Below are 27680 nucleotides of genomic sequence, written 5' to 3' on the forward strand. Positions count from 1 at the left end.
TCTTATAGATTCTGTAGAGATGAAAATTTACCTGACGGAGTCCAGGTTATCAAAACTTCTAAATGCTTGCCGTGTCCTTCATTCCATTCCACGCCCGTCAGTGGCTCAGTGCATGGAAGTAATCGGCTTAATGGTAGCGGCAATGGACATAGTGCCATTTGCGCGCCTGCATCTCAGACCGCTGCAATTATGCATGCTAAGTCAGTGGAATGGGGATTACTCAGATTTGTCCCCTCTACTAAATCTGGATCAAGAGACCAGAGATTCTCTTCTCTGGTGGCTTTCTCGGGTCCATCTGTCCAAGGGTATGACCTTTCGCAGGCCAGATTGGACGATTGTAACAACAGATGCCAGCCTTCTAGGTTGGGGCGCAGTCTGGAACTCCCTGAAGGCTCAGGGATCGTGGACTCAGGAGGAGAAACTCCTCCCAATAAATATTCTGGAGTTAAGAGCAATATTCAAGGCTCTTCTAGCTTGGCCTCAGTTAGCAACACTGAGGTTCATCAGATTTCAGTCGGACAACATCACGACTGTGGCTTACATCAACCATCAAGGGGGAACCAGGAGTTCCCTAGCGATGTTAGAAGTCTCAAAGATAATTCGCTGGGCAGAGTCTCACTCTTGCCAACTGTCAGCGATCCACATCCCAGGCGTAGAGAACTGGGAGGCGGATTTTCTAAGTCGTCAGGCTTTTCATCCGGGGAGTGGGAACTCCATCCGGAGGTGTTTGCTCAACTGGTCCATCGTTGGGGCAAACCAGAACTGGATCTCATGGCGTCTCGCCAGAACGCCAAGCTTCCTTGTTACGGATCCAGGTCCAGGGACCCGGGAGCAACCCTGATAGATGCTCTAGCAGCTCCTTGGTTCTTCAACCTGGCCTATGTGTTTCCAACGTTTCCTCTGCTCCCTCGACTGATTGCCAAAATCAAACAGGAGAGAGCATCAGTGATTCTGATAGCGCCTGCGTGGCCACGCAGGACCTGGTATGCAGACCTAGTGGACATGTCATCTCTTCCACCATGGTCTCTGCCTCTGAGGCAGGACCTTCTAATACAAGGTCCTTTCAATCATCCAAATCTAATTTCTCTGAGACTGACTGCATGGAGATTGAACGCTTGATTCTATCAAGGCGTGGCTTCTCCGAGTCAGTCATTGATACCTTAATACAGGCTCGGAAGCCTGTCACCAGGAAAATCTACCATAAGATATGGCGTAATTATCTTTATTGGTGTGAATCCAAGAGTTACTCATGGAGTAAGGTTAGGATTCCTAGGATATTGTCCTTTCTCCAAGAGGGTTTGGACAAAGGCTTATCAGCTAGCTCTTTAAAAGGACAGATCTCTGCTCTATCTATTCTTTTGCACAAGCGTCTGGCAGAAGTTCCAGACGTCCAGGCATTTTGTCAGGCTTTGGTTAGGATTAAGCCTGTGTTTAAAAGTGTTGCTCCCCCGTGGAGCTTAAACTTGGTTCTTAAAGTTCTTCAGGGAGTTCCGTTTGAACCCCTTCATTCCATTGATATTAAACTTTTATCTTGGAAAGTTCTGTTTTTGATGGCTATTTCCTCGGCTCGAAGAGTCTCTGAGTTATCTGCCTTACATTGTGATTCTCCTTATCTGATTTTTCATTCAGACAAGGTAGTTCTGCGTACCAAACCTGGGTTTTTACCTAAGGTGGTTTCTAACAGGAATATCAATGAAGAGATTGTTGTTCTATCATTGTGTCCTAATCCTTCTTCAAAGAAGGAACGTCTTTTGCATAATCTGGACGTAGTCCGTGCCTTGAAGTTTTACTTACAGGCCACTAAAGATTTTCGTCAAACATCTGCCCTGTTTGTCGTTTACTCTGGACAGAGGAGAGGTCAAAAAGCTTCGGCAACCTCTCTCTCCTTTTGGCTTCGGAGCATAATACGCTTAGCCTATGAGACTGCTGGACAGCAGCCCCCTGAAAGGATTACAGCTCATTCTACTAGAGCTGTGGCTTCCACCTGGGCCTTTAAAAATGAGGCCTCTGTTGAACAGATTTGCAAGGCTGCGACTTGGTCTTCGCTTCACACCTTTTCAAAATTTTACAAATTTGACACTTTTGCTTCTTCGGAGGCTGTTTTTGGGAGAAAGGTTCTACAGGCAGTGGTTCCTTCTGTTTAAGTTCCTGCCTTGTCCCTCCCATCATCCGTGTACTTTAGCTTTGGTATTGGTATCCCACAAGTAATGGATGATCCGTGGACTGGATACACTTAACAAGAGAAAACATAATTTATGCTTACCTGATAAATTTATTTCTCTTGTAGTGTATCCAGTCCACGGCCTGCCCTGTCCTTTTAAGGCAGGTCTAAATTTTTATTACAGGGAGTGCAGAATTATTAGGCAAATGAGTATTTTGACCACATCATCCATGTTGTCTTACTCCAAGCTGTATAGGCTCGAAAGCCTACTACCAATTAAGCATATTAGGTGATGTGCATCTCTGTACTGAGAAGGGGTGTGGTCTAATGACATCAACACCCTATATCAGGTGTGCATAATTATTAGGCAACTTCCTTTCCTTTGGCAAAATGGGTCAAAAGAAGGACTTGACAGGCTCAGAAAAGTCAAAAATAGTGAGATATCTTGCAGAGGGATGCAGCACTCTTAAAATTGCAAAGCTTCTGAAGCGTGATCATCGAACAATCAAGCGTTTCATTCAAAATAGTCAACAGGGTCGCAAGAAGCATGTGGAAAAACCAAGGCGCAAAATAACTGCCCATGAACTGAGAAAAGTCAAGCGTGCATCTGCCAAGATGCCACTTGCCACCAGTTTGGCCATATTTCAGAGCTGCAACATCACTGGAGTGCCCAAAAGCACAAGGTGTGCAATACTCAGAGACATGGCCAAGGTAAGAAAGGCTGAAAGACGACCACCACTGAACAAGACACACAAGCTGAAACGTCAAGACTGGGCCAAGAAATATCTCAAGACTGATTTTTCTAAGGTTTTATGGACTGATGAAATGAGAGTGAGTCTTGATGGGCCAGATGGATGGGCCCGTGGCTGGATTGGTAAAGGGCAGAGAGCTCCAGTCCGACTCAGACGCCAGCAAGGTGGAGGTGGAGTACTGGTTTGGGCTGGTATCATCAAAGATGAGCTTGTGGGGTCTTTTTGGGTTGAGGATGGAGTCAAGCTCAACTCCCAGTCCTACTGCCAGTTTCTGGAAGACACCTTCTTCAAGCAGTGGTACAGGAAGAAGTCTGCATCCTTCAAGAAAAACATGATTTTAATGCAGGACAATGCTCCATCACACGCGTCCATGTACTCCACAGCGTGGCTGGCAAGAAAGGGTATAAAAGAAGAAAATCTAATGACATGGCCTCCTTGTTCACCTGATCTGAACCCCATTGAGAACCTGTGGTCCATCATCAAATGTGAGATTTACAAGGAGGGAAAACAGTACACCTCTCTGAACAGTGTTTGGGAGGCTGTGGTTGCTGCTGCACGCAATGTTGATGGTGAACAGATCAAAACACTGACAGAATCCATGGATGACAGGCTTTTGAGTGTCCTTGCAAAGAAAGGTGGCTATATTGGTCACTGATTTGATTTTGTTTTGTTTTTGAATGTCAGAAATGTATATTTGTGAATGTTGAGATGTTATATTGGTTTCACTGGTAAAAATAAATAATTGAAATGGGTATATATTTGTTTTTTGTTAAGTTGCCTAATAATTATGCACAGTAATAGTCACCTGCACACACAGATATCCCCCTAAAATAGCTAAAACTAAAAACAAACTAAAAACTACTTCCAAAAATAGTCAGCTTTGATATTAATGAGTTTTTTTGGGTTCATTGAGAACATGGTTGTTGTTCAATAATAAAATTAATCCTCAAAAATACAACTTGCCTAATAATTCTGCACTCCCTGTAAACTATAGTCACCACTGCACCCTATGGTTTCTCCTCTCTCGTCTTCTGTCGGTCGAATGACTGGATATGGCAGTGAGGGGAGGAGCTATATAGCAGCTCTGCTGTGGGTGATCCTCTTGCAACTTCCTGTTGGGAAGGAGAATATCCCACAAGTAATGGATGATCCGTGGACTGGATACACTACAAGAGAAATAAATTTATCAGGTAAGCATAAATTATGTTTTTTTCATTCAGTCCGTGTTTTGATCATACTATGGCTTCATGTCTTGTAGACATGTACGCTGTTCTTATCTGTGCCCTTCCCTTTTTGAGGGGTTAGTTGGTCTTCCTTATGAGCTGGGGTTTCCTCTCTCTGTAAGGTTTTTGTCCTGCCCTGTGTGTAGGAAGTTGGATCAGGTGGCTTATTTCTGTAAGGGGCAGCATCTGCTGCTCTGTGGGCTCTGTCCCACCTTTTGGAATTTGATCTCTCTACGTAGAGACTGTCTTAGAGAGCTGTGACAGGTCTTCCTACCAATCTATTGCTCTTTTCTCTGTTCCAGATCCCAGGGGGTTCTCCTTGGGAGTGCCTTATTTTGGAGGAGCGGATTGGGTTGGCACCCGAGCTCTGTTGGAGTGGGTGAGTCCCCCCTTTTTCTTATCATTTCCGGTGTTGGAGCAGGATTTGAGATCTGTTGCTCTGCTGAATTAGTCCTCTGAGCATTCGAGGTACGGTAAGCCTCTTAAGGTTTCTCCTTTCTCCATGTTCAAGGATTGTGGGAAGGACCAGCGGCTCTTAGATAGCCTGCAACGTTATCCACTGGTTAGTGGATACTTAGCAATCTGAAGGATCCTATATTCAGCTGCTTCTGCTTGCCCTGCAAGGAATTAAGTTTCAGAGTTATTTTTACATGACTGCGGCGTGCAGTGTTTTTGCTTCAGGTGATGTTCGTCAGACCTACCTGAGCTTGCTGCACGAGGTTTCATTTTTGAATATTTCGGTATTCTGAGCTACCTTTTTGCAACTTGGGGACCTTCGTCTTCATTTGCTTTTAAAATGCGGTTGCACTGTGTTAGGGGAAGATCCTCTCTGTTTCAGACTCCCGGCCTTACCCCATGGTTTCTGTATTTCTGGAGTCTGGGCGTTGCCTCCCCTTGTTTCTATGAGACTGGTGGGTCTCTGTTGGACTGAAGTTCCATATGCTAGGCTGGATAGCTAGCCCAACATACTAATGCACTGTGGCTACTCTGCAATGTAGCAAACTGAGGGTTGCAAGTTCGATCCCCGGCGAGGTCTACTCAGCCTTCCTCCTTTCGAGGTTGATAGGATGAGCAGCGCCTTGAGCCCCTTAAGGGGGATTAGCCACGCTTTACAAGAACATTCATGTTTTCTCTGTGTCTTCTCTTGTTTGTGGAAGAATACGGTAGCTTATTCCTTTCTTTAGTAAGGGGTGTGTTGTTTGGAGACCGACTGCTAGGTGGCGGTGTCTCCTGGAGGCTGTTGACTCAGTCGAGTCTAGTTTCTGCGGTCTCTAGCAAGGCTTATGGACTATCTGGGTCCTTGGGCCTTTTCCTTTCTATTTCAAGGTTGTTCTCGGCTTCGGACGAAGAGGGATGTTGTTGGGCAGGGGTTTTTCAGACCTGGTGCCCTCAGAATGGGCCGCCTCTTGTACACTCCCGTTTTTGCATTCAGTGTCCTCTATAGCTTGGATATTGTTTTCCCAAAAGTAATGACTGCAGCTGTGGACTCTTCCCATTTATGAAGAAAAACTTAAATTATGCCTACCTGATAATTTTCTTTTCTTCAGATGGAAAGAGTCCACAGCTCCTCTCCCGTATTCTTCTGTGGGGCATCTGTTATTTTTTCTTCTGGCACCTTTTCACCATGATATTTCTTCTACTGTTCCTTTTCCCTCCTGGTGGCCAGGTTCTGAATTTCCCAAAAGTAATGAATGCAGCTGTGGATTCTTTCCATCTGAAGAAAAGAAAATGATCAGGTAAACATAATTTATGTTTTTGCAGGCTCCTTTTATTTTTGAGCCTTTGCATATGTGTTTTTTGTCTTGAACTGTTTTTTGTTTCTTTTGACATTTTTGAGTTTGAGTTTTCTGTTCTTTCTTGTGTCTCTACTGATCTTGTTATTTTTTTTCATCAGTTAAAAGTCAGTTTTTGTGGACTAGTTTGATTTTTTTTCCCCCTAAAGTGGTGTCTTTGGATGATATAAGTTGGAAATGGTACCTATGCATATGTTCCGTACTACTGAGTGGCACTGGAGAAAATCTTGGAGTTCAGCCGATTTTCTTCATTACAAATTCATCTTAAAATCCTACTATTCTGCCCTTAATTTCTATAAGCAACATTACTTCTCTACTCTTATCTCTAATCTTTCTTCAAAACCAAAACGTCTGTTCTCCACTTTCAATACTCTTCTCCACCCACCGCCACCTCCTAATACAACTTCTCTGTCAGTTCAAGACTTTGCCAGCCACTTCAATAACAAAATCCACTCCATCAGAAATTAAATCAGCTCTCAACATAGTTCCATTCTCTCACCCCCTCAAAAGCTCTAAATAAACCACAACTCACGTAGCCATAAACTTAGCTCTTTCCCCCCTGTTACTGAGGAAGAAGTTTTGGCACTTATACTGAGCTCTCTCCTCACTACCTGTCCCCTTGACCCTATCTCCTCTCAGCTACTCCCCTCCCTCTCTTCTACCCTTACCTCTATACTCACACATATTTTCAGCCTCTCCCTCAGCACCAGCATATTTCCTTCATCTCTGAAACATGCAATGGTCACACCTATCCTCAAAAAACCTTCCCTTGATCCAACCTCTCCATCCAACTTCCGCCCTATTTCCCTCCTCCCTCTTGCCTCAAAGCTTCTTGAAAAACTAGTATATGCATGCCTATCCCTTTAACTCCACAGAGACAGCAATTGTTAAGGTTACCAACGGCCTACTTACAACAAACTCAAAAGGCCACTTCTCTCTGCTTATCCTCCTTGATCTGTCCGCAGCCTTTGATACTGTTGACCACCCTCTTTTGCTCCAAACCCTCCAATCCTTCGGCATCTGTGACACAGCCCTCTTGTGGCTCTCTTCCTACCTGTCAAATCGTACCTTTTAGTGTAGCCTTCTCTGGGGCCTCCTCTGCCCCATCACCACTTTCTGTCGGAGTACCGCAAGGCTCTGTCCTCGGTCCCTTTCTCTTCTCAATCTACACATCATCACTAGGTTCTCTAATAAAGTCCCACGGTTTCCAATATCATTTGTATGCCGACGAAACCCAAATCTACTTCTCTGCACCAGACCTATCTCCTTCCTTGCTAACCCGTGTCACTAACTGTCTTTCTCACATCTCTAACTGGATGTCCTCTCACTACCTCAAGCTAAATCTCTCCAAAACTGAGCTCCTTATTTTCCCCCCTTCTTCCAAAATCTCCACCCCTAATCTCTCTATAACTGTTGACAACTCCATCATTACCCCTACCCTGCATGCCCGATGTCTCGGGGTCACACTTTACTCAGATTTTTCTTTCACTCCTCACATTCAGTCCTTGGCTAAAGCCTGCCGCTTTCACCTTAAAAACATTGCTAAAATTAGACATTTCCTTACACAAGACACAACTAAGATTTTAATTCACTCACTCATCCTTTCCCGTCTCGATTACTGCAACTCTGTCCTCACTGGTCTCCCCACCAGCCGCCTAGCTCCTTTACAATCCATAATGAATGCCTCTGCCAGGCTCATCTTCCTTACACGTCGCTCTTCATCTGCTGCACCTCTCTGCCAATCCCTTCACTGGCTTCCTCTTGCCTCTAGGATTAAACACAAAATTCTCACTCTGACATACAAAGCCCTCAACTGCACTGCTCCCCCCTATATCTCAGAACTTGTCTCCAGATACTCTACCTCCCGTCCCCTTCACTCTGCTCATGGCCTCCTACTCTCCTCCTCTCTTGTTACCTCATCACACTCCCGTTTACAGGACTTCTCCAGACTGGCTCCCATCTTGTGGAACTCTCTGCCTCGCTCCACAAGACTCTCCCCTACTTTTGAAAGCTTCAAGCGCTCCCTAAAAACTCTACTGTTCAGGGATGCATACAACCTACACTAAACTTTCTTTATACCAGTTCCTCTCCTCCATTGCTATCCCTTGAAACCCTTTAGCATGTATGCCTAAGAGTCCAGCTGTTCGTAGATCACCTTCTTAAGAGCTGACTACAACAGTGCAACTCTTGGCAGGACCCTCTACCCATTTGATCCCTATAATTGTTTTGTTGCACTCCGCATTTGTTTATAGCGCTGCAGATTCTGTTGGCGCTCTACAAATAACCGATAATAATAATAATGGTTGTTCCTTCTTTTTGTCCTAAGTTTTCTATGGAGACACTTTTTCATAATTTGGATGTTGTCAGTGCTTGTTTTTATCTGCAGGCTTATGTAGTTTTTCAGACAATCTACTAGTTTATTTTTTTTTATATTATAGTTCTTGAAAAGGACAAGTTAGCTATGTCTGTCTCTTTGGCTTTTTGGTTTTATTTTATTTTGATTAATTTGCTTTTTTGTAGGTGTGCCAGCCTCCTCCTAAAAGGATTACTACCCTTTTTTCTAGGTCACTTGCTTAATATTTTTTTATTTTTTTTTAAGAATGAACCTTTTGTTGACCATTGCTAGAGAACTATCTTGTCATCTTGTTCATTTTTGGATATTTTTTTTTTTTTGTTATTTCAAAGCAGCCTTTGGTAGATAATCCTTCAGGCAGTACTATCTAGTTGCCTCCCACTAGTTGCCAGGAAGACTAATTCTCAGGAGTAAAGGATCATGTTCTCTCACCACATAAATCAGGTTTTCTTTTGTGAAGACTTTCTAGAGCCAGTGCATATACACCAATCTTCAGGTTCCATTTGAAACATCAAAATGTTTCACATAGTCTCTGTGTCCTTTTGGAATGACAACACTGGGTAAACACATTGAGATTTCTGACAAGTTTTAATCAAACTCGGGAGCCAGGAAGCCACAGCTTGCATAATTTTGCTTCTGATTGACTTTTTAGGTTATTCTTTACTTATTTGTGTACAAACTATATTGACTGTCCCCTAAAAAATGTGATGTTGGTTTCTCTCACTAGCTCCTAAATAAATATGTCAATCCTCTACTAATCAACCATCACTTAAATCTTTAGTTTATATATTGGATAATGTATATTACTATGTTCATTTACAGTAACACCAAGACACAAGACTTTATTTACAATAAGCTGTTGGACAAATATGTAAAAAAAATAATACTTTTACTTTGTGTTTACTTTCTTTTGATAAAAAATAGGCCAGTGATTGGTTTATATATTTTGACTATATATAGTTTGCAGTGGATATTATACCCTTTTATTGCTAATTATTTTTTTTTTTGTTTTTTTTTTATAAAGCTGAATTTTTAAAAATAAATAATTGCTCTTATGTCATATATTCAGGTAAGTCCATAATATGGGACAAAAACAGCCCCCCCTTATAAAAAAAAAGGTCTTTTACTTAATAGAATATATTGTAAATGTTTATTTACTATAATAAAAATTAAATCTAACAGTGGAAAATATTAAGACCCTTATTCAAAATCGAGCAAACCAGCAAATTTGTGTCAAAACGTGTCTCAAAATTGTGAGGCAGTATTCAAAACTAAACAATCTGACTGATATATGCAGCTTTTTGGCTGATACATCAAATATTTGCAGAAAATATACACTGCTGCCATATTTTATGCTTCAGGCAGCCCTATTGGCTTGTAATGCTATTCAAAAAGCAAGCGACCATATAAACACAATTGTATTGTTGCTGCAAATCTTCGCCAAAGCACTATTGTAAGCAGTGGATGAAATAGAACCAGACAGTAGTGCAGAAAAAGTACTTGTATATGTATAATACATCATTTTATATTTGCTCCAGTTAGATTTCACTTTTTTTATGTCTCTAGACACACAAGGGACCCCTTAAATTACAGGGAAAAAATACTAAAAGTTAGAAAAAATACTTATGATAAAAAATTGTGAAAGAAAAACCACAGAAAATAAAAATATTTCAGTGCTTAAAAACACTGCTTGTTTTATGTTTTAATGCTAGATTTAGGGAAAATCAGGGGAAATCATTTTCTTTTGAAAATGTTTAAGATTTGTCATGAGCTTTATGCGGGAAAGATGAATACGTTATTACAGCTGTGAAGACAAAAGAGACATTCGAGCATGTCCATTGATAATACACTTCCTTTTAATAGGCAAGACATTCTGAGTAGTTTATTTCTCCAACATAGGTGTGTCCGGTCCACGGCGTCATCCTTACTTGTGGGATATTCTCTTCCCCAACAGGAAATGGCAAAGAGTCCCAGCAAAGCTGGTCACATGATCCCTCCTAGGCTCCGCCTACCCCAGTCATTCTCTTTGCCGTTGCACAGGCAACATCTCCACGGAGATGGTTAAGAGTTTTTTGGTGTTTAAATGTAGTTTTTATTCTTCAATCAAATGTTTGTTATTTTAAAATAGTGCTGGTATGTACTATTTACTCTGAAACAGAAAAGAGATGAAGATTTCTGTTTGTAAGAGGAAGATGATTTTAGCAGACGTTACTAAAATCGATTGCTGTTTCCACACAGGACTGTTGAGATGAAGTAACTTCAGTTGGGGGAAACAGTTGGCAGACTTTTCTGCTTAAGGTATGACTGGCCATATTTCTAACAAGACTATGTAATGCTGGAAGGCTGTCATTTCCCCTTATGGGGACCGGTAAGCCATTTTCTTAGTTAAGTAAAAGAATAAAGGGCTTCATAAGGGCTTAAAAAACTGGTAGACATTTTTCTGGGCTAAAACGATTGCTTTGCTAAGCATATTTTGCAGATTCTAACTCTTAATGGTTATTATAATCTTGGGGATTGTTTAGAAAAACGGCAGGCACTGTGTTGGACACCTTTTTCAGATGGGGGCCTTTTCTAGTTATAGACAGAGCCTCATTTTCGCGCCACTAATGCGCAGTTGTTTTTGGAGAGCAAGGCATGCAGACGCATGTGTGTGGAGCTAAGAATCACTGAAAAAGCTTATAGAAGGCGTCATTTGGTATCGTATTCCCCTCTGGGCTTGGTTGGGTCTCAGCAAAGCATATAGCTGGGACTGTATAGGGGTTAAATGTAAAAACGGCTCCGGTTCCGTTAATTTAAGGGTTAAAGCTCTGAAATTTGGTGTGCAATACTTTTAAGGCTTTAAGACACTGTGGTGAAATTTTGGTGAATTTTGAACAATTTCTTCATACTTTTTCACATATTCAGTAATAAAGTGTTTTCAGTTTGAAATTTAAAGTGACAGTAACGGTTTTATTTTAAAAGTTTTTTGTGCTTTGTTGACAAGTTTAAGCCTGTTTAACATGTCTGTACCATCAGATAAGCTATGTTCTATATGTATGAAAACCAAGGTGTCTCCCCATTTAAATTTATGTGATAATTGTGCCATAGTGTCCAAACAAAGTAGGGACAACGATGCCACAGATAATGATATTGCCCAAGATGATTCCTCAAATGAGGGGAGTAAACATGATACTACATCATCCCCTTCTGTGTCTACACCAGTTTTGCCCACACAAGAGGCCCCTAGTACATCTAGTGCGCCAATTCTTATTACCATGCAACAATTAACGGCTGTAATGCATAACTCTATAGCAAACATTTTATCCAAAATGCCTACTTATCAGAGAAAGCGCGATTGCTCTGTTTTAAACACTGAAGAGCAAGAGGACGTTTCCCCCCCTATATTTAAGAAATTATTTCCTATAGTCGACCCCAGAAAGGACTTATGGCAGACAGTCCCCAAGGTCGAGGGGGCGGTTTCTACTCTAAACAAACGCACTACTATTCCTATCGAAGATAGTTGTGCTTTCAAAGATCCTATGGATAAAAAATTAGAGGGTTTGCTTAAAAAGATGTTTGTTCAGCAAGGTTACCTTCTACAACCAATTTCATGCATTGTTCCTGTCACTACGGCAGCGTGTTTCTGGTTCAAGGAACTAGAAAAGTCGCTCAATAAAGAATCTTCGTATGAGGAGGTTATGGACAGAGTTCAAGCACTTAAATTGGCTAACTCTTTTATTTTAGATGCCGCTTTGCAATTAGCTAGATTAGCGGCGAAAAATTCAGGGTTTGCTATCGTGGCGCGCAGAGCGCTTTGGCTAAAGTCTTGGTCAGCGGATGTGTCTTCCAAGACAAAATTGCTTAACATCCCTTTCAAGGGTAAAACACTATTTGGACCTGATTTGAAAGAGATTATTTCAGACATCACCGGGGGAAAGGGCCACGCCCTCCCACAGGATAGATCTTTTAAGGCTAAAAATAAGCCTAATTTTCGTCCCTTTCGCAGAAACGGACCAGCCTCTAACTCTACATCCTCTAAGCAAGAGGGTAATACTTCACAACCCAAACCAGCCTGGAGACCAATGCAAGGCTGGAACAAGGGTAAGCAGGCCAAGAAGCCTACCACTGCTACCAAAACAGCATGAAGGGATGACCCCCGATCCGGGACCGGATCTGGTGGGGGGCAGACTTTCTCTCTTTGCTCAGGCTTGGGCAAGAGATGTTCAGGATCCTTGGGCGCTAGAAATAGTTTCTCAAGGTTATCTCCTGGAATTCAAGGAACTACCCCCAAGGGGAAGGTTCCACAGGTCTCAATTATCTTCAAACCAAATAAAGAGACAGGCATTCTTACATTGTGTAGAAGACCTGTTAAAGATGGGAGTGATTCATCCAGTTCCAATAAGAGAACAAGGGATGGGTTTTTATTCCAACCTGTTCATAGTTCCCAAAAAAGAGGGAACATTCAGACCAATTTTGGATCTCAAGATCCTAAACAAATTTCTCAAGGTTCCATCGTTCAAAATGGAAACTATTCGAACGATCCTACCTACTATCCAGGAAAATCAATTTATGACTACCGTGGATTTAAAGGATGCGTACCTACATATTCCTATCCACAAGGAACATCATCAGTTCCTAAGGTTCGCTTTCCTGGACAAGCATTATCAGTTTGTGGCACTTCCATTCGGATTAGCCACTGCTCCAAGGATTTTCACAAAGGTACTAGGGTCCCTTCTAGCGGTTCTAAGACCAAGGGGCATTGCAGTAGTACCTTACTTGGACGACATCCTGATTCAAGCGTCGTCTCTGTCAAAAGCAAAGGCTCATACGGACATCGTCCTAGCCTTTCTCAGATCTCACGGATGGAAGGTGGGAACGATAATAGATTCCTTAGAAATGAGGATTTTTCTGACAGAGGTCAGAAAATCAAAAATTCTAAGCTCTTGTCAGGTACTTCATTCTGTTCTTCGTCCTTCCATAGCGCAGTGCATGGAAGTAATAGGATTGATGGTTGCAGCAATGGACATAGTTCCTTTTGCACGAATTCATCTAAGACCATTACAACTGTGCATGCTCAGACAGTGGAATGGGGATTATACAGACTTGTCTCAGACGATTCAAGTAGATCAAAAGACCAGAGATTCACTCCGTTGGTGGCTGACCCTGGACAATCTGTCACAGGGAATGAGCTTCCGCAGACCAGAGTGGATCATTGTCACAACCGACGCCAGCCTGGTGGGCTGGGGTGCGGTCTGGGAACCCCTGAAAGCTCAGGGTCTATGGTCTCGGGAAGAATCTCTTCTCCCGATAAACATTCTGGAACTGAGAGCGATATTCAATGCTCTCAAAGCTTGGCCTCAACTAGCAAAGGCCAAATTCATAAGGTTTCAATCAGACAACATGACAACTGTTGCATATATCAATCATCAGGGGGGAACAAGGAGTTCCCTGGCGATGGAAGAAGTGACCAAAATAATTCAATGGGCGGAGGATCACTCCTGCCACCTGTCTGCAATCCACATCCCAGGAGTGGAAAATTGGGAAGCGGATTTTCTGAGTCGTCAGACATTCCATCCGGGGGAGTGGGAACTCCATCCGGAAATCTTTGCCCAAATAACTCAATTATGGGGCATTCCAGACATGGATCTGATGGCGTCTCGTCAGAACTTCAAGGTTCCTTGCTACGGGTCCAGATCCAGGGATCCCAAGGCGACTCTAGTAGACGCACTAGTAGCACCTTGGACCTTCAGCCTAGCTTATGTATTCCCACTGTTTCCTCTCATTCCCAGGCTGGTAGCCAGGATCAATCAGGAGAGGGATTCGGTAATCTTGATAGCTCCTGCGTGGCCACGCAGGACTTGGTATGCAGACCTGGTGAATATGTCATCGGCTCCACCATGGAAGCTACCTTTGAGACAGGACCTTCTTGTTCAAGGTCCATTCGAACATCCGAATCTGGTTTCCCTCCAACTGACGGCTTGGAGATTGAACGCTTAATTTTATCAAAGCGTGGGTTTTCAGATTCTGTAATAGATACTCTGATTCAGGCTAGAAAGCCTGTAACTAGAAAAATTTACCATAAAATATGGAAAAAATATATCTATTGGTGTGAATCTAAAGGATTCCCTTGGAACAAGATAAAAATTCCTAAGATTCTATCCTTTCTACAAGAAGGTTTGAAGAAAGGATTATCTGCAAGTTCTCTGAGGGGACAGATCTCTGCTTTATCTGTTTTACTTCACAAAAGACTGGCAGCTGTGCCAGATGTTCAAGCATTTGTTCAGGCTCTGGTTAGGATCAAGCCTGTTTACAGACCTTTGACTCCTCCCTGGAGTCTAAATCTAGTTCTTTCAGTTCTTCAAGGGGTTCCGTTTGAACCCTTACATTCCGTAGATATTAAGTTATTATCTTGGAAAGTTTTGTTTTTGGTTGCAATTTCTTCTGCTAGAAGAGTTTCAGAGTTATCTGCCCTGCAGTGTTCTCCTCCTTATCTGGTGTTCCATGCAGATAAGGTGGTTTTGCGTACTAAGCCTGGTTTTCTTCCTAAAGTTGTTTCTAACAAAAATATTAACCAGGAGATAGTTGTTCCTTCTTTGTGTCCGAATCCAGTTTCAAAGAAGGAACGTTTGTTACACAATTTGGACGTAGTCCGTGCTCTAAAGTTCTATTTAGAGGCTACTAAAGATTTCAGACAAACATCTTCCTTGTTTGTTGTTTATTCTGGTAAAAGGAGAGGTCAAAAAGCGACTTCTACCTCTCTTTCCTTTTGGCTTAAAAGCATTATCCGATTGGCTTATGAGACTGCCGGACGGCAGCCTCCTGGAAGAATCACAGCTCACTCTACTAGGGCTGTGGCTTCCACATGGGCCTTCAAGAACGAGGCTTCTGTTGACCAGATATGTAAGGCAGCGACTTGGTCTTCACTGCACACTTTTGCCAAATTTTACAAATTTGATACTTTTGCTTCTTCGGAGGCTATTTTTGGGAGAAAGGTTTTGCAAGCTGTGGTGCCTTCCGTTTAGGTGACCTGATTTGCTCCCTCCCTTCATCCGTGTCCTAAAGCTTTGGTATTGGTTCCCACAAGTAAGGATGACGCCGTGGACCGGACACACCTATGTTGGAGAAAACAGAATTTATGCTTACCTGATAAATTACTTTCTCCAACGGTGTGTCCGGTCCACGGCCCGCCCTGGTTTTTTTTAATCAGGTCTGATGAATTATTTTCTCTAACTACAGTCACCACGGTATCATATGATTTCTCCTATATATATTTCCTCCTGTCCGTCGGTCGAATGACTGGGGTAGGCGGAGCCTAGGAGGGATCATGTGACCAGCTTTGCTGGGACTCTTTGCCATTTCCTGTTGGGGAAGAGAATATCCCACAAGTAAGGATGACGCCGTGGACCGGACACACCGTTGGAGAAAGTAATTTATCAGGTAAGCATAAATTCTGTTTTTGGAGATTATGTACAAGAGCTTCTTGGGCCATAAGCTTAATTTTTGGGTAACTTACATATTGAGTTTCTGACAAGTATAATGTTTTTGATTTTTTAAAGGGATACTAAACCTGAATCTTTTTCTTTCATGATTCAGATAGAGCCTGAAATTTTAAGCAGCTTTCTAATTTACTCCTATTAACATTTTTCTTTGTTCTCTTGTTCTCTCTATTTGAAAAAGCAAGAATCTAAGCTAAGAAGCCGGCCTATTTTTGATTCAGCACCCTGGATAGCGCTTGCTGATTGGTGGCTACATTTAGCCACCAATCAGCAAGTGCAACCCAGGTGCTGAACCAAAAATGGGCCGGCTTCTAAGCTTACATTCTTGCTTTCAAATAAGCAAGAGAACAAAGAAAAAATGATAATAGGAGTGAATTAGAAAGTTGCTTAAAATTGCATGCTATATCTGAATCATGAAATAACAAAATTGGTTTTAGTATCCCTTTAAGTCTGGTAGTCCAAGCTGGGATTACTTGAAATAATAAGTTCCGTATGCATAAGATAGTAACAAATTAGAAATTGTCAGTGGTTATGTAGGATGCCGTCTTCTCTTTACTGACAATACTCCTTCCGTTTTGTCTCTGTCCCCAAACTGCTGTTGTACCCCACAGTAAAAGGATGCAGGGTTGATTATAAAGGATTTCAATACTGACATCCAAGCAGACTAGTATACAGAGGATAACGTATTCTGAATTTCTTCTGTGTATGGCTTGACAAACCACCTTTAGCAGCCAGTCCAAAATTGTTTTTAATGATTGCCTTATTTGGTATATTTTAATGTATAAAGTTTCTTTGTGTATATATGCTGGTTGTGTTATTTAAAGGAACAGTAAAGGCAAAATTCACAATTCAGACAGCGTTTTAAACAACGTACCAATTTACTTCTATTATCATTTTAGCTTCATTATCTTGGTATCTTTTTTTTTTAATTTATTTTTTATGTATACACGGGTATGGTCCAAAGCTGCAATACACTACTGGGAACTAGCTGGTGATCAGTAGCTACACATATATGCCTCTTGTCATTGACCCACCACTGTGTTAAGCTAGGTCCCTGTAATGCATTGCTACTTTGGACCTCACTTTAGCTGTGTAGTCTGCTTCTTAAACTAAGGATACCAAGAGAATGAAGCAAATTTGATAAAAGTAAATTGATAAGTTGTTTAAAATTGTATGTTCTCTCCCAATCAAAGAAAAATGTTGTGTTTCATGTCCCTTTTATAAATATGCTCTATGTGCGTCATATACCCTTAAAGAATCCTCTTTAAAGCTTGATACAAATTGTATTCCTCAAAGGGATAAGAAAGTCAAAATAAAACTTGCCAGAGTCAGATAGCACATGCAAGCTAACCAGCCCGCCCACCTTTCATGCTGTATTTAATGGTGCGCACTGTGCGTCAGCACCCATCCGCGCCCTGACCGCACCCAACTCCATGAACCTTGGCTCCAGAAACTGCTGCCACTACGACGCCAGCACCCTCCACGGGCTCCTATCACGCATCCCCGAACAACACCTTCAGACTGTTCACCTGCCACAACTGCTCCTTCCCCTCCCTCCGGACCACAACCCAACCAACTTGCCCAAAAACAGCAGCGATTACCTCAATTGCATCCTCCTCAACACCCGCTCCATCCACAAGCACGCCCTCAAAATCTGGAACCTGCTAGACTCCACCTCCCCAGACGTCGCCTTCCTCACCGAGACCTGGCTGAACCCCGCATCAGCGCCGGACATCGCCACTGCAATACCCGACGGCTACAAGATCTGCCACAAAGACCGCAGCAACCGACCTGGAGGAGGCATCACCATCATCCACAAACACACCATCCAAGTCACAACCAGCTTCGACGACCACTCACCAGGTCTAGAACACCTACACTTTAAAGATGCAGGTCAACCCCAACATCACCCTCCGCGGCACCCTCATCTACAGACCTCCCGGACCTCGTCCTGCCTTCTGCGACTCCATCACCGACCACATCGCACCCCATGCCCTTGCCTCAACGGACTACATCCTCCTCGGTGACCTCAACTTCCATCTTGAAAACCCAAACGATCACAACACCTCCACCCTCCTGGAAATCCTCTGAACCATCGGACTGAAGCAACTCGTAAACTACCCAACCCACGCAGCCGGCCACACCCTTGACCAGATCTTCTCCTAAGGCAATCACATCTCAGTCAATCACATCACCAAACTCCTCCCAAATTCGCCCCCACACTACACACAGACTATCTGGAGCCCCCTCACCACAGAGAACACCCTCAAAATCATGAAATCATCCACTCCGGCGCACCCTCTGACCCATGCCCCCATCACATATTCAACAAAGCAAGCGACACCATCGCCCCTGAACTCCGCCGCATCAACTGCTCCATCAAAACCGGCACCTTCCCGGATGTCTGGAAGCACGCAGAACTGAAACCCCTGCTAAAGAAACCCTCGACAAACCCCACGGACCCGAATAACTACTGCCCCATCTCACTACTCCCCTTCCCAAAAGTCAAAGTCATAGAGAAGTCCATCAACTTGCAACTTATTGACCACATTGAGGCCAACCACACCCTGGACCACTCCCAATCCGGTTTCAGAAGCAACCACAGCACCGAGACCGCTCTCCTCACCGCCACAGACTACATCCACGCCATGCTCGACCAAAACCGCCGCCCTCATCCTCCTAGACATCTCAGCAGCTTTCATCACTGTCGACCACAACACCCTCCGCACCCGCCTCACAACGCCGGCATCCGAAGCAAAGCCCTGGAATGGATCACCTCCTTCTTCACGGGCAGGACCCAGAAAGTCAGACTCCTGCCCTTCTCCTCCAAACCCACGCCAGTCAATGCGGTGTACCGCAAGGCTCTTCGCCTAGCCCCACCCTCTTCAACATCTACATGGCCCCTCTCGCCGCCATCGTCTGACGCCACGACCTCAACATCGTCTCCTACGCCATAACCTCAACATCATTTCCTACGCCATGACCTCAACGTCGTCTCCTACGCCGACGACACCCAGTTAATCATCTCACTCACCCAAGATCCCACCACCGCCAAAAAGAACGTCCTTGAAGGCCTGACAGCAGTCGACGTCTGGATGAATGACAACCAGCTCAAATTAATAACCGACAAAACCGATGTCCTCCTCCTCGGACCCAATAAATCTGCATGGGACAACTCCTGGTGGCCCACGGCACTAGGTCACCCTCCAACCCCAACCGACCACGCACAAAATCTAGGCTTCATCCTGGACTCCTCACTCTCCATGGACCGACAAATCAATGCCATCACCTCAACATGCTTCCACATTCTCCACCTGCTACGAAAAATCTTCAAGTGGATCCCTACCGAAACCAAGAAAACAGTCACCCACGCCCTCGTCAGCAGCCGGTTGGACTACGGCAACGCACTCTACGTCGGCTCCACCATCAAACTCCAAAAGAGTCTCCAACGTATCCAGAACGCCTCAGCCAGACACATCCTCGACATCCCTCTCCAATGCTACATCACCGAACACCTAAGGAACCTTCACTGGCTCCCCATCAACAAGAAGAATCACCTTTAAGCTCCTTACCCCCGCATTCAAGGCCCTGCACAACATCGGACCCGAATACATCAACCACCGCGTAAATTTCTACACCCCCTCCAGAAAACTCTGATCGGTCGACTAAGCACTCGCAGTCATCCCCCGTATCAGCAAATCCACAGCGGGCGGAAAAGACATGGAACACCGTCCCGCTGCTCCTCAGACAATCCACCTCCCTTAGAAAGTTCAGAAAGGACTTCAAAACCTGGCTCTTCGATTGAACGCCCATCCCCTCTCCCCCCTCCTCCTATCCACTTTCCCTTACCGCCTTGAGACCCTCACGCATGATTAGTTCGCGCTCTATAAGAACCAAATGGATAGAGAGAGATGTTGGTATATTTTGATGAAACATATCTAGGTAGGCTCAAGAGTAGCAATGTACTATTTCTGGAGCTTGTTGGTGATTGGTGGCTGCACACATATGCCTCTTGTCATTGGCTCACTCAATGTATTCAGCTAGCTCCTAGTAGTGCATTGCTGCTATGGACCTCACTTTAACTATGTGCTTAACTCCTTTGTTATAAACATCAATAGTGCAATAATAAACTGCTCTAACACAAAACAGCATTTTCATTTTGCGCCTATGTCTCTTTATATATTCTGCTCTTCTCTGATATAATATATATAATATATATTGGTCATAGTTATAGCATCTTCTTTGTATGGGATATGTCATGTATATTACTACCTTATACATCTTCTGCTTTGTATAAATTGCTTCTGAGACTTGACCTTTTTATTAACGTAACTTTAGGTACCACTGTCTCGGTAGTGAAGCTATTCAAGAATCTTCCAGTAAGAAAACAGTATTATTCTACTGCAAAGAAGTGTAAGGAAGAGATTAAAAAGATCCAGGACCTGTTGATGGCGTATGGAATTATCAAACCAGATCTAAGGATTGTTTTTACACATAACAAGGTAATTGAATACAATATATTTCACTTTAATTATTTCATACAGTTAAACAGCAGTAAAGTCAGAAACAAACTTTCATGATTCAGACAGTTTTACAAACCTTTTTTCTGGTATTCTTTGTTGCAAAACCTCTATAGTGTACAAGTGTGTGCACACACCCCAGAGCCTACATAGGTATGTTTTTCGTAAAAGGATTCCAAAAGAAAAAAATTGATAAAGTAAATTTTTACTTTCATGTACTTTTAACGTTATACTGAGAACACCTTAGTAAAAGCTTTAATAATAGTCTGTAACAATTGTGCAATAATAAATACAGAGTTGGGACAGTTCTAGGATTAAATCAGCGTTGCACAGTCACAAAAGCAAAAAAGTCTAGTTTGTTAATAATCAGCTGAGGCTCCTGAAAAATGGCTGAGAGCCAGTATGGTTTTATTGTGGAACTCAAGTTAACAAAGTCTCTGACAGCTACTACATTCACCCTGCTGTGGGTGATTGGAAAAAAAAACCCTTCTGTGCTCTAAACAAACTTGCTTCATATTTGATGTGCAATTTTCACTTTGACCAGATCAGTAAAAATGTGAGACGTGCAGATGTAACGTGCTTAGAGAATACTGTGAGACATGACAAAGGAATGCACCTGTTAAGCCCAATTGCCATTGCTGTGAGATTCATTTTGCAATAGGGAAAAAGATCTTACTCTGTAGCAAGACAAGAGAAATGTCCTGTAATTACAAGGTGTCTACCAACCCTTTAAGGTAATGTTATGAAAAAATATAGCTATAGTTGGTGCTTTCTCATTGTGGTGCTTGTAATGGAGATTTGCTTGTTATGAGAATACTACATCAAAAGCTTTTCATTCTTTGCATTTTACAAACTTAAATTATGCTTACCTGTAAATTTTCTTTTCTTCAGATGGAAAGAGTCCACAGCTGCATTAATTACTTTTGGGAATTCAGAGCCTGGCCACCAGAAGGAGGCAAAGACAACCCAGCCAAAGGCTTAAATACTCCTCCCACTTCCTTCATCCCCCAGTCATTCTGCCGAGGAACAAGGAACAATAGAAGAAATATCAGGGTGAAAAGGTGCCAAAAGAACAAAAATAACAGACGCCCCACAAAAAAAATACGGACAGGGAGCTGTGGACTCTTTCCATCTGAAGAAAAGAAAATTATCTGTTAAGAATAATTTAAGTTTTTCTTCATAAATGGAAAGAGTCCACAGCTGCATTCATTACTTTTGGGAAAACAATACCCAAGCTATAGAGGACACTGAATGCAAAAACGTGGGGGGGGTACAAGAGGCGGCCCATTCTGAGGGCACCAGGCCTGAAAACCCCTACCCAACAAAATCTTGCTTCGTCTGAAGCCGAGAACCTTGAAAAAAGGAAAAGGCCCAAGGACACTGACCCGCAGATAGTCCACAGCCTTGCTAGAGACAACAGGAACTAGACTCGACTGAGTCAACAGCCTCCAAGAGACCCCGTCGCCCAGCAGTCGGTCTCCAAACAACACATCCCTTACTAAAGAAATGGAAAAAACACAAAGAAGACAAGGCACGGAGAAAACATGATTGTACTTGTAAAGCGTGGCTATACCCCTTAAGGGACTCAAGGCACTGCTCATTTTATCAACCTCGAAAGGAGGAAGTCTGAGTAGACCTCGCCAGGGATCGAACTTGCAACCCTCGTTTGCTACAGTGCAGAGCAGCCACAGTGCATTAGTATGCTGTGCTAGCTTCCAGCTGGCATGAGGAACTACAGAAAAAAAAAACTAAAAAGGCACAAACACAGAGCAAAAAAACAGAGAAACCGGGTTAGGCTAACAGAGACCCAACCAGTCTCATAGAAACAAGGGGAGGCAATGCCCAGACCCCAGAAACAGAAGCCACGGGATAAGGCCGGGAATCTGAAATGGAGAGGATCTTCCCCTAACACAGTGCCACTGCACTCTAAAAGCAACTAAAGACGAAAGTCCCCCAAGTCGCAAAAAGGTAGCTCAGAATACCGAAATATTTAGAAACGAAACCTCGTGCAGCAAGATCAAATAGGTCTGACGAACAACACCTGAAGGAAAAACACTGCATGCTGCAGTCATCTAAAAATGACTCTAAAACTTAAATACTTGCAGGGCAAGCAGAAAGCAGCTGAAGATAGGATCCTTCAGATTGGTAAGTATCCAATAACCAGCAGATAATGTTGCAGGCTATCTAAGAGCTGCCAGTCCTTCCCACAAATCATGGAGAAAGGAGAAACCTCAAGAGGCTTTACGTACCACGAATGCTCCGAGGACGAATTTAGCAGAGCAGCAGATCTCAGATCCTGCTCCAACACCGGACCACCCCAAGAAACAGACATGTCTGATAGACAGGGGGGACAGAAAGACCCCAACCACAAGCCCCCAGGGAATGGAAAGAAAAAGGGGGGACTCACCCACCCCAACAGAGCTCGGGTGCCAACCCAATCTGCTCCTCCAAAATAAGGCACTCCCAAGGAGAACCCCCTGGGACCTGGAACAGAGAAAAGAGCAATAGATCTGTAGGAAGACCTGTCACAGCTCTCTTAGACAGTCTCTACATAGAGAGATCAAATTCCAACAGGTGGAACAGAGCCCACTGAGCAGCAGATGCTGCCCCTTACCGAAATAAGCTACCTGATCCAACCTCCTACACACAGGGCAGGACAAAGACCCTCCAGAGAGTGGAAACCCCAGCTCATAAGGAAGACAAACTATCCCCTCAAAGGGAAGGGCACAGATAAGAACAGGGTACATGTCCACAAGACATGAAGCCATAGTATGATCAAAACACGGACTGAATGAAAAATCATCCGGACACTACTGTTGACCCAACAGAGATAAAAACTCCCCATAGAGGAGCACACTCCGTCCGAAGAAAAAGCCAGGCCTTAAAGTTTATAACCAGTACCCGAAGGTGGATGTGAACTTTGGCCTTCCTTTTAAAGATGTGTATATATACAGCGCCAACATTCAACAGATACAGGCTCCCAAAGTGAGATACCTAAAAACTCAAAGAAAATAGCTATATTATATAAAAAAAAGGGAGCGCCAACCAAGGCTGAAGTATCAAATTAACAACTTAAAAACTATGATTAAAAATGCATTTATTACAACATATAAAGTAGGGTACCCTATATATATTTTAAAACTGTCTACAATCAACAATAAAATCAATAGAGTAAGTTAGTCCCTTGGAAGCTAGAAGACATAACCAATTGTGTAAAAAATAATAAAAAAGTGGTTCAAAAAGTCCCAAGTGATAAAGAATGTCTTAGTGGTTTGTGATATCCTTATCAAATGTCCTAAGTGGATTGTCCTGTGTCCTGTGTGTCCAGCTGAAATCCTGATATGAATAGGAAAGAATCCTAATACAAATAGAAAAGTATAATCCTAATGAGGATGAGAAAGTGACCAAAAATGAAAATAAAAATGTGAAAATTTGAATAGGATCCAAAAGGTGGTCAGAGATCCAATGAGATCCAGTGAAATAGGTACCTGTGGAAACAAAAATCACATAGTGCAATATTGCTAAGTAAAATATAAATTTGGTTGGAAATAGGCTTACCCTATGATAGACTCGAGCAGTGACTACTTTTAACATATATATCAACGCGTTTCGGCCCCAAACCAGGCCTTTTTCAAGATGTCAACTGCTATTTATAACATGGCTTAAATAGCCTATAATGACCAATCAGATTGGGCATAGATTCCCGCCTCGAATTGCCAATACATGTATCATGGAATCCCTATGATGCCCTTAAACAAAATGGTGACCGTTCTTTCTTATCACTAGGTCACTTCCGGTATCGAACATATTATTATGAGCCAATTCTCCCTCATAGTAGAATTATAAAACCAAAGTGACAAACCTTCATAGTATAGATTACTTATAGTGTATAGTGTTCATTGTCACGGAAGGGTCTGGATCATTAGTCCGTATTCAGTAATATAATCTATGGATCGTTACGTAACAATTACGTCACTTCTGGGTGATGTAATTTCCTGTTTCGGCTATGTCATTGTAGCCAGTATTAAGATGGAATTCTGGGATATGTAGTCGTTTATAGGATATTGCTTATTAGCGATGTTAATACAAAATCGAATGGTTATAAATATACAAATATATATATATTTCTCCAACATAGGTGTGTCCGGTCCACGGCGTCATCCTTACTTGTGGGATATTCTCTTCCCCAACAGGAAATGGCAAAGAGCCCAGCAAAGCTGGTCACATGATCCCTCCTAGGCTCCGCCTACCCCAGTCATTCTCTTTGCCGTTGTACAGGCAACATCTCCACGGAGATGGCTTAGAGTTTTTTAGTGTTTAACTGTAGTTTTTCTTATTCAATCAAGAGTTTGTTATTTTAAAATAGTGCTGGTATGTACTATTTACTCTGAAACAGAAAAGAGATGAAGATTTCTGTTTGTAAGAGGAAAATGATTTTAGCAACCGTTACTAAAATCGATGGCTGTTCCACACAGGACTGTTGAGAGGAATTAACTTCAGTTGGGGGAACAGTGAGCAGACTTTTGCTGCTTGAGGTATGACACATTCTAACAAGACGATGTAATGCTGGAAGCTGTCATTTTCCCTATGGGATCCGGTAAGCCATTTTTATTACATAGTAAATAAGGGCTTCACAAGGGCTTGTTAAGACTGTAGACATTTTCTGGGCTAAATCGATTCATATATAACATATTTAGCCTTGAGGAATCATTTAATTTGGGTATTTTTGTAAAATAATATCGGCAGGCACTGTTTTAGACACCTTATTCTCTAGGGGCTTTCCCTAATCATAGGCAGAGCCTCATTTTCGCGCCGGTATTGCGCACTTGTTTTTGAGAAGCATGACATGCAGTCGCATGTGTGAGGAGCTCTGATACATAAAAAAGACTTTCTGAAGGCGTCATTTGGTATCGTATTCCCCTTTGGGCTTGGTTGGGTCTCAGCAAAGCAGATACCAGGGACTGTAAAGGGGTTAAAGATAAAAACGGCTCCGGTTCCGTTATTTTAAGGGTTAAAGCTTCCAAATTTGGTGTGCAATACTTTTAAGGCTTTAAGACACTGTGGTGAAATTTTGGTGAATTTTGAACAATTCCTTCATACTTTTTCGCAATTGCAGTAATAAAGTGTGTTCAGTTTAAAATTTAAAGTGACAGTAACGGTTTTATTTTAAAACGTTTTTTGTACTTTGTTATCAAGTTTATACCTGTTTAACATGTCTGAACTACCAGATAGACTGTGTTCTGAATGTGGGGAAGCCAAGGTTCCTTCTCATTTAAATAGATGTGATTTATGTGACACTGAAAATGATGCCCAAGATGATTCCTCAAGTGAGGGGAGTAAGCATGGTACTGCATCATTCCCTCCTTCGTCTACACCAGTCTTGCCCACTCAGGAGGCCCCTAGTACATCTAGCGCGCCAATACTCCTTACTATGCAACAATTAACGGCTGTAATGGATAATTCTATCAAAAACATTTTAGCCAAAATGCCCACTTATCAGCGTAAGCGCGACTGCTCTGTTTTAGATACTGAAGAGCATGAGGACGCTGATGATAATGGTTCTGATATGCCCCTACACCAGTCTGAGGGGGCCAGGGAGGTTTTGTCTGAGGGAGAAATTTCAGATTCAGGGAAAATTTCTCAACAAGCTGAACCCGATGTGATTACATTTAAATTTAAGTTGGAACATCTCCGCGCTCTGCTTAAGGAGGTGTTATCCACTCTGGATGATTGTGAGAATTTGATCATCCCAGAGAAACTATGTAAAATGGACAAGTTCCTAGAGGTCCCGGGGCCCCCAGAAGCTTTTCCTATACCCAAGCGGGTGGCGGACATTGTAAATAAAGAATGGGAAAGGCCCGGTATACCTTTCGTCCCTCCCCCCATATTTAAAAAATTGTTTCCCATGGTCGACCCCAGAAAGGACTTATGGCAGACAGTCCCCAAGGTCGAGGGGGCGGTTTCTACTTTAAACAAACGCACCACTATACCCATAGAAGATAGTTGTGCTTTCAAAGATCCTATGGATAAAAAATTAGAAGGTTTGCTTAAAAAGATGTTTGTTCAGCAAGGTTACCTTCTACAACCAATTTCATGCATTGTCCCTGTCACTACAGCCGCGTGTTTCTGGTTCGATGAGCTAGAAAAGGCGATCGATAGTGATTCTCCTCCTTATGAGGAGATTATGGACAGAATCCGTGCTCTCAAATTGGCTAATTCTTTCACCCTAGACGCCACTTTGCAATTGGCTAGGTTAGCGGCGAAAAATTCTGGGTTTGCTATTGTGGCGCGCAGAGCGCTTTGGTTGAAATCTTGGTCAGCGGATGCGTCTTCCAAGAACAAATTGCTTAACATTCCTTTCAAGGGGAAAACGCTGTTTGGCCCTGACTTGAAAGAGATTATCTCTGATATCACTGGGGGTAAGGGCCACGCCCTTCCTCAGGATAGGTCTTTCAAGGCCAAAAATAAAGCTAATTTTCGTCCCTTTCGTAGAAACGGACCAGCCCCAAGTGCTACGTCCTCTAAGCAAGAGGGTAATACTTCTCAAGCCAAGCCAGCCTGGAGACCAATGCAAGGCTGGAACAAGGGAAAGCAGGCCAAGAAGCCTGCCACTGCTACCAAGACAGCATGAAATGTTGGCCCCCGATCCGGGACCGGATCTGGTGGGGGGCAGACTCTCTCTCTTCGCTCAGGCTTGGGCAAGAGATGTTCTGGATCCTTGGGCACTAGAAATAGTCTCCCAAGGTTATCTTCTGGAATTCAAGGGGCCTCCCCCAAGGGGGAGGTTCCACAGGTCTCAATTGTCTTCAGACCACATAAAGAGACAGGCATTCTTACATTGTGTAGAAGACCTGTTAAATATGGGAGTGATTCATCCTGTTCCATTAGGAGAACTAGGGATGGGGTTCTACTCCAATCTGTTCGTAGTTCCCAAAAAAGAGGGAACGTTCAGACCAATCTTGGATCTCAAGATCCTAAACAAGTTTCTCAAGGTTCCATCGTTCAAAATGGAAACTATTCGAACAATTCTTCCTTCCATCCAGGAAGGTCAATTCATGACCACGGTGGATTTAAAGGATGCGTATCTACATATTCCTATCCACAAGGAACATCATCGGTTCCTAAGGTTCGCATTCCTGGACAAGCATTACCAGTTCGTGGCACTTCCTTTCGGATTAGCCACTGCTCCAAGGATTTTCACAAAGGTACTAGGGTCCCTTCTAGCGGTACTAAGACCAAGGGGCATTGCAGTAGTACCTTACTTGGACGACATTCTGATTCAAGCGTCGTCCCTTCCTCAAGCAAAGGCTCACACGGACATAGTCCTGGCCTTTCTCAGATCTCACGGATGGAAAGTGAACGTAGAAAAGAGTTCTCTATCTCCGTCAACAAGGGTTCCCTTC

General features: G+C 43.0%; 1 protein-coding gene across 3 annotated transcripts in view; it reads left to right on the forward strand.

The window, feature by feature from the left end:
* The window catches only part of PMS1 (PMS1 homolog 1, mismatch repair system component), a 508329-nt gene that overhangs the window by 184365 nt on the left and 296284 nt on the right, over positions 1-27680 (forward strand). For all 3 annotated transcript variants that reach the window (XM_053698612.1, XM_053698613.1, XM_053698614.1), the window contains exon 5: positions 20096-20259. In XM_053698612.1, coding sequence (XP_053554587.1) covers positions 20096-20259 — 164 coding nt within the window. The remainder of the gene's footprint in view (positions 1-20095; positions 20260-27680) is intronic.

This window comes from Bombina bombina, chromosome 1 (genome assembly GCF_027579735.1).
Source record: "Bombina bombina isolate aBomBom1 chromosome 1, aBomBom1.pri, whole genome shotgun sequence".
NCBI classification, from domain to species: Eukaryota; Metazoa; Chordata; class Amphibia; order Anura; family Bombinatoridae; genus Bombina; species Bombina bombina.